General features: G+C 48.7%; 1 protein-coding gene across 7 annotated transcripts in view; it reads left to right on the forward strand.

The window, feature by feature from the left end:
• Positions 1 to 13,950, forward strand: part of LOC108155427 (afadin) — a 59,510-nt gene extending 45,560 nt beyond the window's left edge. For 3 of the 7 annotated variants that reach the window (XM_017286233.2, XM_033390127.1, XM_033390128.1), the window contains 12 exons: positions 787 to 841; positions 907 to 1,190; positions 1,540 to 1,749; positions 2,920 to 3,385; positions 3,467 to 3,991; positions 4,057 to 4,304; positions 4,366 to 4,484; positions 8,497 to 8,778; positions 8,930 to 9,203; positions 10,580 to 12,677; positions 12,736 to 12,857; positions 12,919 to 13,950. In XM_017286233.2, the coding sequence (XP_017141722.1) occupies positions 787 to 841; positions 907 to 1,190; positions 1,540 to 1,749; positions 2,920 to 3,385; positions 3,467 to 3,991; positions 4,057 to 4,304; positions 4,366 to 4,484; positions 8,497 to 8,778; positions 8,930 to 9,203; positions 10,580 to 12,677; positions 12,736 to 12,857; positions 12,919 to 13,111 (4,876 nt within the window). In that variant the 3' untranslated portion in view covers positions 13,112 to 13,950. Of the gene's footprint in view, positions 1 to 786; positions 842 to 906; positions 1,191 to 1,539; positions 1,750 to 2,919; positions 3,386 to 3,466; positions 3,992 to 4,056; positions 4,305 to 4,365; positions 4,485 to 4,777; positions 7,215 to 8,496; positions 8,779 to 8,929; positions 9,204 to 10,579; positions 12,678 to 12,735; positions 12,858 to 12,918 lie in introns of those variants that run through there. The other 4 variants (XM_033390125.1, XM_017286235.2, XM_017286236.2 and 1 more) reach the window with 4 other exon arrangements.
• The last annotated feature ends 1,379 nt before the right edge of the window (positions 13,951 to 15,329 follow it).

Genomic DNA, 15,329 nt, shown 5'->3' on the forward strand with positions numbered 1-15,329 from the left:
ATCAGAGTGTTAGCTACGTTCTAAGAAGAATCTAAACAGAGACTCCCAAGGGCCCTTAAAATACCCATGTGCGCTGTTGGTCTCTAACTTTCGCCTAATCCTCACCTAAACGAATATTTTTGGGTAACCTTTAAAGGAATTAAATCTGTTTCATTCAATAAGTGCTTGTAAAACTGAAATTTCAAACCGTTTCTCAACTCAAAAACTCGACAAAAATATTCATTCCATGCGAGTATAAATAACGCACTTGAAACGTGTAAAAGAGCCTCTCCATCTGTCGCTCTCGCAGAGCAAACAGAATTTTAAAGTCCGCCTTTCCCATTGGCGATTCTCAAGGGCCACTCGCCTCGCCCCCTGCACCTGAAACACTCTTGTATTCCATCAGTAGTACTCAAACGTATGCGTATTCCCTTTGTGAATAGACCAAAGAGAGGAAACCGAACCCGAACCCATCTGTTTGTAGGCGTGTCACTCGAATTTCCATATTTTAGACTTAGGGATAATATATATATATTAATGTATTTATGTATGCAATTGTTATTTTCATTATGCTTATTTATTTATTTATTATTCATGTACTTTTTTTTGTTTATGTTTATTTACACGCTATTTTGTGCTCTGTTTCGTTACGTGTTGTTTGTGTAAAACATTAATCTCATGCACATACCATACATACAAAAAAAACAAAAACAAATATGCAAAAATAATTTGCACAAACACCCACAAAAACACTGCCCAAACCCCCCAAAACCCACAAAACCCACAAAACGATTCAAACAACCACAGTCGGTCGCCCACTTCCCCAGGATCTTGGAATGACGAGGATGGTGCTTTGAGTTCGGTGAGTATATCCCCACAGAGGGGCATCCTTTGTGCTCCCTCTCTAACACTCTCTTCCTCTCGTAGACGCACAAAAGCGAATACGATCAGCATCAGCAATCGAATCAATCGAGTGGATATCAGAACAACAACAACAACAACAACTCCAGTGAACATCCTTTGAGCAGCACCCTGAGGGGCGATGTGGTAGACAGCAAGGCCACGGGCCAGGATCAGGCGGCCAACGCCACGGGTCTGTTGGGCGGCACCCACACGATGGCCTACGACGGCCAGAGTCTCGAAGGTAATCTGGAGAACGAAACCAAATCCATTTCCAGCATGAAGTCCAGCGGTTCCAACAGTCAAGATAGGTGAGAACCCCCAATCGCTTTCAACGATTTCAACGAATGACAAATGAATAAATATCTTTTTCCACACAAGAGAGAAATCCCAGCAGGAAAAGTCCTACCCGCACACACACACAAAACACACAGATACCATAACCATAATATATTATTCATTCACTGTCTGATTGAATTTTAAGTTGCTATTTTTTTCGTGTGCAATTTATTTATTTATATTTTATTGCACTCTGCAATTATTTGACACTCAATGTTTTAACTGCTTTCTCCAGCTATTTCTGTATCTGTATCTTTGTATCTTTGTATCCGTATCGTTGTGCTCTGTACTAATTGCTTAACAATTGCTTTCCCTGAACAGATCCCCCAAAATGCCAGGCTCTGGTCTGTTGGCCGGCGGCGGTGGCAGCGGCTCCGGCGATGCCCAAGGACAGGAGCCCATTCTGCCGGCCGTCTTGGAGTTTCCCGAAACGCATCAAGAGCTGTTTTTGCGCCACATCATCAGCGAATTGGACGTGAACGTGCCCCACTTTAAGCTGGCGCCTGTCTATTCGCTCTACCTGTGCGCCAGGTGTGTAACGAGTCGCGGTCCAGAAGGGGATTCGATAGAAAGAAAGATGATACTGCGCTTTGCCTGGCTTTAAATGTTGTTCAAGTGTATTAATATACTAAAAAATGGCAACTAAATCTAGTTTATAAGCAGGAAAATATGTTTAAGAGATGTTTTATATGATTTTAAAGAGTTTTTGTAAGGGGAGATATGTCTATCCATCTATCAACAGCTTCCATTTGAGGCGGCACATTGATGCTGGCAGAGAGAATGTCCGGGAATTTCTAGAAATAGCTTAAATATCGTGAGCAAGCAGGGCACATTGATGCACAAGCGAATGCTCCAAAAGAGAATAGTAGGAGGGCACTGCTTCCAAATTCCAAGAGCCTCACCATAGACCATGGACTTGGTTTCTGACTCTGCTCTTAATCTATCCATCCCTGTTTCTGGTACAGCTTGTACCCTGCCATTCACATTTGGGGTTAAAGAACAAATAGAAACATTAAATCTCTTCAAATTAGATGGAAAGGAGAGCAGTATGCAGCTCCAGGGGGAATGAGAGTAGCCCAAATGGTAATGTTTCATCATTAATTCTGCTACGCTCCCACATGGATGTGCACTTTACAGATAGATAGATAGATAAATAGATAGATGGCTGGCTGGCTGCACTTCTTCGTGCAACCTTCAACCTCTTTTGGGGGTCACACAGCAATGGGGCGTTCAATGAATCCATTTATATTTCAATTTCAAAATCAAAGCTTCATTTAACAAGACCCCAAAGGCGGACAGACAGACAGACAGATGGAAGGAAGGATAGATAGACAGGCAACACCATCTGACAAATGTGGGGGCATAAAGTGGATAGACTTGCCATGCCGCACACACACACACGCACACATGTGGGTAGCGTTAGAGGCAGGACTATCGGCTGCAGGAGGAGCAGCAGCAGTATCAACAATTCATTATCAATTATGATGATTTATCTTGGCCGTTGGCTGACCCAATTTGTGAGCCATTAATATTAATGTGTCCTGACAGCGGGAGGACCTGCAGGGTTGAAAGGGAATTTCGGCAATTGACAGGCGTAGAAATCAATAGATCCGAAGGCCCTGGCCTGAAAATTACTCATCCGATTTGGGCCCCTGTAATGAATGCTAATTGAACATGACATTGCTCTCTCGCTCTCCCCAGATACCGCGCCTCCACCCACTACCGTCCAGAGCTGCAGCCCACGGAGCGGGCCCACAAGCTGACGATGTTCCTGCACCATGTGGCCAATCTCGTGTACAGCGTCGTCCAGGAGCAGTACACCGACCCGCGGATCCTGGCCTTTTGGATGGCCAACAGCTCGGAGTTTCTGCACTTCCTCAAGTCGGATCGGCACATCAGTGCGTTCAGCGTCCAGGCCCAGGAGGTGCTCGCGGAGGCCGTGCAGACGGCGTTCCGCAATCTGGTCAACTGCTTCCGGCTGGAGCTCTCGCAGACCCTGAACCAGTTTCTGTCGGAGAACATCGATCACGATTCGGCGGCGGGTCTGGTGCTCACGGTCCTGGGCTCCGCCATGGCCCTGCTGCGTCGCTGTCGCGTGAATGCGGCGCTGACCATCCAGCTGTTCTCGCAGCTTTTCCACTACATCAATGTCATATGTTTCAATACGGTGAGCGGTGGCCATCCTGTGTATAGGGTGGGACTTCTAGGTCCTTAAGATGTACTTATTCGTCCTTGTTGTTCTTTGTAGATTGTGGCCAACTCTCAAATGTGTACCTCCGACTGGGGCAAGGTGATGACGGAGCGTCTGCAACTGCTGGAACTGTGGGCGGAGCGGCAGGGCCTGGAGCTGGCCGCCGACTGCCATCTGGCGAAGATCAACCAGTGCGCGCAGTTCCTGCAGGCGCCCAAGTCCTCGGTGGAGGAGATCCAGCAGTTGGCCTGCTCCTGCTTCCGCCTCAACTCGCTGCAGATGGGCGCCCTGCTGCAGCAGGAGAAGATACCCCGCAACCTGGTGGACACGGCCATACGCATGGCCGAGTCCGTCGCGGACGAGCTGACCCGCGCCGACGGCCGGGAGGTGCGCCTCGAGGAGTCGCCCGAACTGCACCTGGCCCTCCTGCTGCCCGACGACGGCTTCAGCTGCGATGTCGTCCGGGGCATACCCACTGGCCTGGTCGACTTCCTCAATCCCCTCCAGCAGCAGGGAATGTGCCGACTGGCCGCCCAGCCCACATCCATTGGCCTCTGGACCGTCTATATGCATCAGTTCAATGTAAGCAGATCCCAGCAGGCTTTGAAATTCCTGATTTTCTAACGAGACAGAAATCCCCTTTGCAGGCACGCAGCTCCAGTGCGATGTCCAACAAGCTGCCGCAGCCCGAGCTGCAGCTCATCAAACTCCACAAGAACAGCAACGGCATGGGCCTGTCCATTGTGGCGGCCAAGGGCGCCGGCCAGGAGCGTCTGGGGATCTACATCAAGAGCGTGGTGCCCGGCGGAGCAGCGGATGCCGATGGCCGCCTGCAGGCGGGCGATCAGCTGCTGCGCGTGGATGGCCAGAGTCTGATTGGGATCACTCAGGAGAGGTAGGGACATCTCCCAGAGGATGCAGCCGAGAATCCATTTATTGAATATTGAATCTTGCAGGGCCGCCGACTATCTGGTGAGGACCGGTCCGGTGGTCAGTCTGGAGGTGGCCAAGCAGGGGGCCATCTACCATGGACTGGCGACGCTGCTTCAGCAGCCCAGTCCCGTCATCCAGCGTGGTGAGTAGCATCCGCACTAGGACGCGCCTACACATAGATACACATTAGAGAGCTACTCCAGGTGTTGGGTAGAACGCTAAGAAGAACACACTCATTCACAGACACTCAAACACCCAAACACTCACACACTCCACCGAAAGATACTCACAAAGATACTCACACACTCAAAGATACATTCCACACTCTCCAGTCAGTCGTTGTGTAAGCTAACAAAAGTAACCAAAGGTCCTTCCCCCCACCCAAATCCATGCTGCTCCTCTACTCCGATCCGCTCTGATCTCTGATCTGCATAGAAGCCTCCTCGAGCAACTTCCTCCAGCAACTGCAGCCGAACCAGCAGCGGCGCCACTCCTCGTACCAGCAGCAGGCCCGCTACTACAGCAACTCCATCTCGGACGACAGCCTCAATCGGAGTCGTCGCGAGTCCTTTGCCTGCATGCGCGCCTCCTCGCCGCCGGTGCGCCGACTGAGCGCCTCCTGTCTGCAGGAGGAGCTGTGCGCCCAGGGCCACCAGCTGCACATCGATCCGCGGTACAGGGACACCCGACCGATAGCCCGATCCGCCAGCAGCTTGTATCTGGCCAACGACCAGGGCTACTACCATCCGATCCCCTCGGCGGCGGCTGCCGCTGCGCACTTCAGCCCCATGCGTCCGCTGCGCAGGACACCGCCGCCCTCGATCTTCATAGAGGAGTACCTGGATGAGCCGCCAAAGGAACCGGAGCCAGTGGCGACGGCCTCGGCGACGACGGCGACGGCGACGGCATGCACCTCCCAGGAGTCGTTTGGGCACTTTGCCACCTACAGCGATGCCCATCAGCCGCTGAACGAGGATGGGATCGCCTCCATGGCCGACTCGGATGATATACCCTTCATTGACGACGAGGAGGAGCAGCAGATGCCACCCATCTGCCCTCCAGTCGCTGCCGCCCCCTCCTTCACGGTGAAGCGCACTCCTGTGGCCGGCTATCGAAAGACAGTCAGCTTCGATCTGGAGCAGACGCCGACGACAGGAGCAGGAGCGGGAAGAGGAGGAGCAGCAGCCCCAGGGATCGACAGGAAGTACCACACGCACGATGCCATCAGTCACTTTGCGGCCAGCACCTCATCCAGCGAATCCCTGATGGCGGAGCAGGCCGAGCGCATGCCGCTGATCCAGAAGATCCGACGGGAGCTGAACAGCAAGCGGGCCACCAACTGCACGGCGGATGGCTTCAGTTCGGGCGGATCGGGCTCGAATAGTCAGCGCTCCTCCAGCGAGTCCCTCGAGCGGATGCCCCTGCTCCGACAGCAGCAGCAGTCGCCCGTCCAGCGACAGTTGAACACCCAGCGATCGCACAAAAGGTCAGGATTGAGTCCCAGTCCCAGTTCCGGCTCCGTTGCGGTCTCTGCTGCCGCTGCTCCACCACCTCTTGCTCCTATTATCAGCATCAAAGTTCCTAATCTGTGTGAAACCGAAAGTTCCTGCACCCGTTCTCGTTCTCTTTCTGTAAATACAAGCAATCGATATTGTGCCAGCACCATCCGTACCAGCACCACCTCCGCCTCCGCTTCCGCCTCTGCTTCCGTCTCTGCCAAAGCAAGCAGCCTCCCACCCCCACCACCAACACCCATCATCCGCAGGCGCCGCGCCAGCTGCCAGATGAATCTTAGCCCCAACTTCCTGCTGCCCCTGGGGCAGGGCAAAGTGCGGGAAATGGCCGCCTACTTCAATGCCAATCAGAACTTTCCCCCGAACATCGCCAGATCCAAGTCCAAGTCCACCTCCGCCCTGGCGGCAGCCACCAGCAGCGCCAGCTCCAAGCTCTCGCACTGCGAACAGGGCCACATACTCAAGCAGCTGAAGGAGTGGAGCCTGTATGGGAGTGCGGGCAAGGATTACGATGTCCCAGTCAAAGTCCCGGAGCCAGTCAAAACATCCTGCGATTGTCCCTGCTGTGGCCATTGTCGTGAAGGGATACAAACTCAAGATGAGCAGCATCAGCAGCAGCAGCAGGAGAAACATCTCCCTGGCTCCAGCGTTGGTTCCACTTTCAAATGCTACGATAGCTGTCGTGAGGATGCGGAGGCCAGCAGTCGGAAGCAGCCACCGGAATTGTCCCGCTTTGCCGCCTGCCGTCGGAGTGTCATGTGCAGCAATCGTCAGGTTCACAGTCTGCGGCAGCTGAAGCGCAACAAACAGCAGAGGCAGGAACATAAGCAGGAGCATCTGAAGCACAAAGCCAAGCACCATCACCATTGCCATCACCAGCCACGGCCCCAGGCGCCCGTCTCGCCTCCCTCCACAGCCAAATTGCTGCTGTCTCTGGTGAGCGGCAGTGGCAGCAGCAAGTACCCAGGCACCAGTACCCCCAACAAGGCCAGCAAGTCCTGCCCAAATTGCGAAAACGCATCCGATGATTACACAAATTCGTACTCCTGCTCCTGCAGTGAGGCAGAGTCCTGCTCTTCGACTGCTGATTCCACCTCCGGCTGTTGTTCGCACTGCAATGTGCGAGAAATGCATGTCAATGTCAGTGTCAATGCTCCTCCTCCTCCTCCTCCGGATGATAATGATGATGAAGATAATGGCGAGGATGATGGGGAGGATAATGAGGATGAGGCTCTGGCTGCCAGTGGCAGTGGGAACTGTGTCGGACTACGACTGGGACCAAGCACAGCCGCAGCCACAGCCACAGCCGTCGCCATGTGCTCCACACACAGATGACAACCCAATTATGCTGCACCGAGGTTCATGTTGTTCTCCTCGTCGTTGTTTTTGCTTCATTTTTAGCCTCTTGTTTTTCTTTTCTGTTGTTTCTAGATGTTTGCTGCAAATATACGCGTGTACAGCTTTGATTTCTAGATCACTTTCGTTGAATTCTTGTGGATTTGCTGTAGAATTTTCTGTTGATCCGCCTGTAGGTTGTATTTGCATATAATTTGTAGCTCTATTTGGAATGCTTCGCATATATTTTAGGCAAATTTTGGTTCCTTTTGTTCGTTTAAATTCAAAACCTATGGATGTACTATTCGCTTAGATGATTGAAGTAAGATTTTCCGATCCCAGAAGGTCTAATCAGTAGTTCGTCCATTCGCAAAGCAACCGAATTTTCTGTGATATTGGATGATTATTATAGCCAGTCGTTTGGCTCTTTGAACACCTGGCTTTCGAGCACTATTAATGCTACAGCAACCCCCCTTTTTTGTGCATCTTTTAGGAAGCGCACAGGCACATCAATAAAAACTCATTTCTGGGTATCTAAGGGTCAAGGCACGTGTGCCTCGAATCAGACTCAAGCTTGATTAAATGAACATTTTGGGAGTAGGAAGTGGAATATATAAAGCTGAACCAATACTGTTTTGAGTCATACGGATTGCATGCTTCCACAAGGAAAATAATCCTTTAAGGAGAGACCACTGTAGCGCTATTCCATGTGGAAAATCCAGCGTCAAGCCACAGCTCATTTGGTTTTAAATTTAATCAACTCTTGTGTTTATTTCCCATTGAATTTCTATAGGGAATTTATTCCACTTGCCGCATCAGATTTTTAATTGGATTTTATTATCTTTTTGCCCTTTTCAACTTCCGTTACTTTTCGCTTAACTTTTTCAATTAAATCAAATATTTATCAAGCAATTGCGAATGAGGAATTAATTTCAGCTTTATTCTCTGCCTGTCATGGGGCTTTTCGTTTGTTAGTTTATGCATAAAATTTAGCTATTTATTTCGAAAATATAATATAATTAATTCTGCTTTCCACCTGATTTTTGTAGAAAACTCGTATTTTTGTAATTACATTTTGCATGCATTAAACGATTAAAATATTTATCACATTTTCAACCAAAATTTACTAAAACTATCCAACCAAATATTCATCTAACTGTCTGTCTATCTGTCTATCTCTTCCCCAACCCATGCACAAATCCAAAACCAAAACCAAAAAAACCACCAACGCAACTCTCAATTCCCCAAACCAATGCACTCTCCAACGATGATGATGATGGTGGTGTTGCTGCTGGGATATCACAGGTAATCGACGGATGTCCGAGCGAGATCTAACGCGTATGGGAGCCGCCGAATCATCGAAATCCCTGGGCGGCATCGGTGGCCCACTGATTGCCACCGGGCATGCCAATCACAGCCTCAGCCTTAGCCAGCACCTGAACAACAGCCACAACATGAACAGCAACAGCAACAGCAACAGCCACAACAGCAACAGCAACAGTAGCATCATCAATCCGTTAGCTGCACACCTTCCAAATAGCAAATCAGTGCCGGCCTTGCATCATCACACGGGATCTGGTACCATATGTAAGTGGAATGCAATCGGCACCTCCAACCTCCATCCTCGAATCACCATCTCCATCCCAATCACAGTGAAATCTTCAGCGAAATTTAATCGATATCCAAGCCAGAGATTAATTCCATACTGCATCTTCTTGCATCTTTCTTTGCCCCTTAGCTCTGGCCAATTCCAAGTCACGCAGCACGCACAGTTTGCATAACAATACATCCGCAGCCATGGGTGGAATCGGAGGAGGAGTGGGACCAGGACCAGGACCAGGGTCAGGACCAGGACCAGGAGTGGGAGCTGGAATGTTGGGTCAACCAAATGGCAGCCACAACAATGCAAATGGAAATGGCAATGGAAACGGCAACGGCAACGAGCAAGGATTCTATCAGAATCTGAGCGTGTATCGGGCACAAAATCAAAGCCAACAGATACTGAATGAAAGGTAATACAAGATGCACACACATATAGTAGGGGCTATATACAGCGAAGGTCAAGAGATGCCTCTATAATAATAATAATAAGTACTTTAAGCTCTGAATCTTTTAAAGTCACTTTGGAGGAATATACGCTCTTAAAGCCATTTTTTTGTTAGCACTCCTATTATACTGACCCCTGCTGTATCCGTATATCCATTCTCTAGCATTTTGTCATTTAAAATTCGGTTGGGTTCCGCTAACCACTAAAATTGTTTTCGCTTTTGGTTATGTTTGGATTGTTTTTGGGTTTCGGTTCGGTCTGTGCTTTTGACGGGTTTGTTTTTGGTACTAGAGCTCGCAAATCATTTGCCAGTGTAGTTGCGATTAGTGTGGTTTTGGGTCAAATTGCTGGAACTAGTAACAGGCGTATAGAGCACACTTGTGGGGGAATTTGTTATGATTATGATTATGATTATGGTGTCCTTTTGCAAGAGTCCAAACGAGAGGAAAGTGATGGTAAATAATGTTATGTTTGACATGAAAAAGGTACGATTGTGATGACAGATTGTTATTTGGAAGAAGCATTGGGGAAAAGTGGAATAGTTACTGGTTACTGAATGGCTATGAATGATCATATGGGTAAAGCTTTGAGGAGTTGAGGAGCCCTTAGTATTGTATAAAGTGCAATTTGAAGTCTGATTTTGGTTTCTAAATTTAAAGAAAATCCTGTTTCAACTTTGGTTAAAGATTTATCGTTCCTCGAAAACGTGTAACCAACTCCTATTCCAAGCACCGAACCGAACCGAACCGAACCCAAAGGCACTTCCATCGCACACGAGGAAAAGAAAAGCCAAACCACTGAGGGACGGTGCAATTAATAATTTACAACAAAATGTGGGTGTTGTCGGTGTTGTTGCTGCCGGGGAAGGTGTGGCGGACAGCAGCAGGGAATGTGCCAGGTGGCACATGTGGCACAGAATGTGGTCACAGGAATTTGCACCCTGCCAGGATCTTAAATTGTGTGTTACCTCTCTCGTGTGTGTAATTCTAGGGTGACATTACGTTTAAAGAAATTACTTTACGGCTTCATACCCATCAAAAGTGAATACCAGATGGTAGAAACGATCCAAGTACGTGAGTAATTAGTGGCACACTCGAGTTGTGTTGCTCCGTGTTTCGTGTTTGGTGTTGCTGCTGCTGTACAGAGAGGCACACGCACCCTGGCACTTGTTTTGAAATGTGGGAGGGATGAACGAGAAGGAGCCCTTGCGCACCCCAAACACACACACAGACACGTTGCGTAATTAGAGCAAATGATGACACCCCCACCCACAGAGCAACACTTGAACACCTTTTTGGTAATAATTATGATAGTAATCCCGATTTTTTGTATGTCTTTCAGACCGCCGATGTCCACACATGCCGCCATGAACGCCTACAATGGCAATTCCCCGCTTGCACAGCAGCAACAACAGCCACAGCAGCCACAACCATCACCCTACCAGCAGCAGCAGCAGCAGCAGCTCCTCCAGAGCAATGCTAATCTGCCACCCACTCGACCCGTGTCCGCCTACTACCACAGCCAGCAAACGGCGCAGCAGCAACTCCAACAGCAGCAGCAGCAGCAACACACGCTGCAACAGCAACAGTTTGCACACAGCAGCAGCAATCTCAACGGCCAGCAGCAGCAGGCACAGGCGCAACATCAGCACCAGCTCACCCTCAACAATCGCACCAAGAGCCAGCAGAATTTCCAGCACACCCTACGCATGCAACAGATGATGGCTCCATCGATGCCGAATATCAGCAACATGTACCACCAGCAACAGCAGCAGCAACAGATGCCACTGCAACAGCAGCAGCAGCTGCAGCAACAACCTCCCATGAGCAGCAGCCAGAGCATGCAGAATGTCAACGATTTCCAGGGAGGCTTCCAGAATGGAGGCGGCCTGGAGTACCAGCATGCCCGACGCAGCCAGATCCATGAGCCTGCCACACTCTACGAACTCCAGCAGCAACAATTGCAACAGCAACAGCAGCAGCAGCCTTCGCCCAACTTCATTGCGTTGCCACCCAAGCCCCTGGGCAGCCTCCAGTCTCCCAACAAGCAGGCCGCTCCGCCCAGCACCGCACCGAAACCCCAGCAACAACAGAGAATGTCGCAGACGGGCTACTTGCCCGGCCATGGCCCTGCCGGCGTGCTGGGCGAGGATAAGCCACCGCTACCGCCCACCGCCACGCATCCGCTGTTCAAGGCCACGGCGCAGCTGGCGCCCGGCATGAACTACGTGGCGAGCACCCTGGACCCGCCGAAGGGCAGCTATCTGCCGACGAACCAACAGGCGGCCAACAGACCACCCCTCCACAGCGGCAGCAATCCGTGGGAGCGCGAGGAGCGGGAGAAGGACCTAGAGATGAGACGCGAACACATCCGCCAATGGCGAGAGCAGCAGATCTCCGATCTGTCGCAGACCATCTCCCGATCCGGTCAGCAGGAGGAGCAGCTGAAAACGCTCATCCTCGAGCGTGACTTTGAGCGGCGAGCGATGGAGCTGCAGGAGCAGGAGGATCAGGACCAGGATCAACAGTACGACAAGGAGAACATTCAGGAGCTGTTCAGGCTGGCGGCCAGTGGGCAGGTCAGTGCCATACAAACACCCATCACCAGCTACCGCCAGACGGAGATCAAGATGGCGGAGATTACCGACAGCAGCAGCAGCCCCGTGGATCAGGTGGCGGCCCAACCGCCGCCGATGGCCCCGATGAGCAGTCACCAGCAACAGCAGCAGCAGCAGCCCAAGAGCATACTCAAGCATAACCGCTACTCCGAGGGGGGAGCAGGCAGCAGTGGAGGAGCCCCCTCCTCGCCATCCAAGTCGCAAAAGTCGGCCAGCTTCGCGGACGACCGGCACCTGCAGACGGAGCATCCCATCTCCAGTCTGGCCAAGGAGCTGACACAGCTCACGATGCTGGACAAGGACAACAATAACGAGACCCTGGACGCTGCAGTGCCTCCGCCGCCGCCGCCAGAGCGAAACAGCTCCTATCTGATCATGTCGCAGCAGAAACTCAGGGGCAGCACCAGCTCCTCCATGGGATTGCTGAAGACAGCGACCGGCAATCAGGCAGCGGCCGCCGTCGAGATTAAGAAGACATCCCTACTGAACACCCAATCGAATAATAACAACAACAACAGCTTGAGCGGAAACCTGAACAACAACAGCACAAGCAGCATGCAGGCATCGCCCCTCAGTGCCATGGAGCTGAATGCCGCGTATGTGTCTGCCACGGGAACGGGAATGGTGGGAGGATTGGGCTCACCGCCCCCACCACCACTGCTGCAGCGGGACAACAAGCGGGTGAGCTTCCATGACGAGGAGAACAACTTCGTGAGCGGGAACAGCCAGCAGCAGCAGCAACAGCAGCTGCAGCAGCAATACATCATAGAGAACTATGGCATGGAGCATCAGGATTTGGACACAATCAGAGAAGATGCTAGTGTAAGTGGACGATAGAAAGATCAGACAGAATGTACAGCTAACGAATATTTTTGTATAGTATCTGCAGCATAATCTGGATGCCTCCATGCTGCCCTCCATGCCGGCCACGCCAGATGCGGCCCTCTGGAACACCTCAGTGCAATCAACGCCCGGCGTTATAGGCGCGCAAGAGGTGTACAGGTGTGTGGAGTCTTGAATAAACTCAATAGAGATCTCTGACAGAATCTTTTTTCCTTTGCAGAGATCCGCGTACGCGTCGCTTGGCGGAGAAGCAACAGCAGCAGCAGCAACAACGCGCTGGCGATGCCGTTCCCGAGAAGCTCTCCTTCAAGGAGAAGATGAAGATGTTCGCCCTCGAGTCGGGGGAGGACAACACGCCCAAGGATAAGCTGAAGATATCCCGAGCCCAGCGAGACATCGATGCAGTGCACTGAGCAGCAGCAGCAACAGGAGGAAGATGAAGAGCAGCAGAACGAATAGAGATCATGTACATACAGAAACCCGAACCCACAAAGCTTCTGAAACTTCAATTAATTGGGGGCCAAGTTGTTACGTTAGCTCTACATAGAACAACACATAGAAATATACATATATACATATACATTTAGATCGAGTTATATATTAGATTACGAGAAACCAGAAACAAACCTAACGAATTTGCTAAGCAAGGCAATAAACAATCCATAGTTATCGCGTAGTTCCAGAGTTGATTACATACCACAGAATGTTAACTGGATTCAATTAGTGAGAATTATCAGTGTATATCATAACATATAGTACTATATAAATACCCTTGTTTATATATACGAAACTATATAAATATATCTATGTAGAAACAGTAACGAGCCCAGGAAAAGGGCAACGAAAGCGGGGCGAGTCGAGGCGAGGCGAGCCACATTTGTAAAGCGTTTTAAACATTAACATTAACCTTAACAAAAATACCCTACAATTAACAGATTGTTACATCGGATTACAGAATACAATTTATGATTAGACAGTGTAAATGATGGGAGTTACGATAGTTTAGATATACGATGCATATGTGTGTGTATGTATTTACCTGGGAATCGTGCGGAACAAGAAACGTTTATATATACTAAATCTAATAGAGAATTTTAAGCCACAACAACGTTTAAACAAATGGTCCAATTATTCAATTATTAAAATTAAATATATATATATATATATATTTACAAAAAACAAAAAGAAAACTAACAAAAACACCACGAGCGAACGATTAAAGATTGTAGAACTAACGAAATGTTTAAATATTCACAGATACGAGTATATTTTTAATTGAAAAAGCATTTCGTACACCTTTTAAATGCAACAAAAGTACCAATTTAAATCACTACACAAGAACCTAATGGCTTTAAAAACAAAAAATAAGAAAAACGAAACGAAAAATGCACACCTAAATATCGTACATGTAGGATGTATCCTGTGCATGGGATTGGATTCTTTGTTATAGCTTAAAATTTAATTCGAAAACAAGAGACCAGACCACAAGGGCAACAAATTATTTTTGTGCATTCCAAGTATTTCAAATATATAGAACCAAGCAAAAATTACACTTAAAATTATATACATTATTTTTAAATATATCAAAAGCAACCCCTAAATTGTAATATATCTAAGACGCGATTTATTTTTTAATAAGCGAAACTATTTTTTAAAGAAATATTGAAAGAAATTCAACAAAAACCAACAAAAAATCTGCAATTATTGTATGTATAATTCTGTAAAAAGATATACGAAGATTGTCTGTCGTTTAGTTCCAACATTAAGCGCGTTTAGTTTTACATATTAAAATTATATATATTATATATCAAATTGCAAACAATTCAGCAACATATTGTGCATATTTATGCTAAATAAAAAGTTAATTATATGAAAAACGATTTGATGTGCGGTTTTTATTGTCTGCAATAGAATTGGTGGAAGTTTATTACTTTTCCTGGAAATAATTCAGACAATTAAATGATGTCAGAGCACCTTTTATTATTTATTTTGTTTCCTTTTGATACATTTTCTTGTAAGTAATAGTTGATATGTTTTTGGAAACCTGCTTGCTTCTTCTTTTGAATCAGCTGTTCGATGGGAACACTCGCGCACTTGGCGCCGCCACCAAATTCAAACGCCCGGGAACAGTCATGCGCGGACGACCCAACTGTTCCCGGGCATCAACAGGTTAGGGAATTGACCTACCCAAATACATTTTTCATGAGGCTGGCAAGTGGCAACTCAACCGGCTGACAAGTTATTGGCCCCCACCGCTATTTTTCCGGCCGCTGGTCTGCCTACCCGTGGCTGCCAGCGCTGAGCACCTTAAAAATTTAAATCAAAGTTTGGGAAGGGCAAATAATTTCGCACAAAAAGTTCAAGTATGCCTTTAGTGATTTATGTTTGCACTGTAACAAAATGGTTGAAAGTGAGACCCGGCGGCTGCCGGCGAAAGTTTTCGCTTTGAATGCGCAAATATTTGGCCAAATTATATGCCAATTTTCCGGCACCCCCGCAAACTTATTACATTGCTTCAATTGCTGCTATGACAAGAGTATCCACCGACAATTGCTAGCCTCTCCCTCATGCTCCGGCAGCCACTTAAAGCGTTGCCCTGGCTTCAAGATATTCATTCCCTCTAGCTCTCCC

This window comes from Drosophila miranda, chromosome 2, assembly GCF_003369915.1.
Source record: "Drosophila miranda strain MSH22 chromosome 2, D.miranda_PacBio2.1, whole genome shotgun sequence".
Lineage (NCBI taxonomy): Eukaryota > Metazoa > Arthropoda > Insecta > Diptera > Drosophilidae > Drosophila > Drosophila miranda.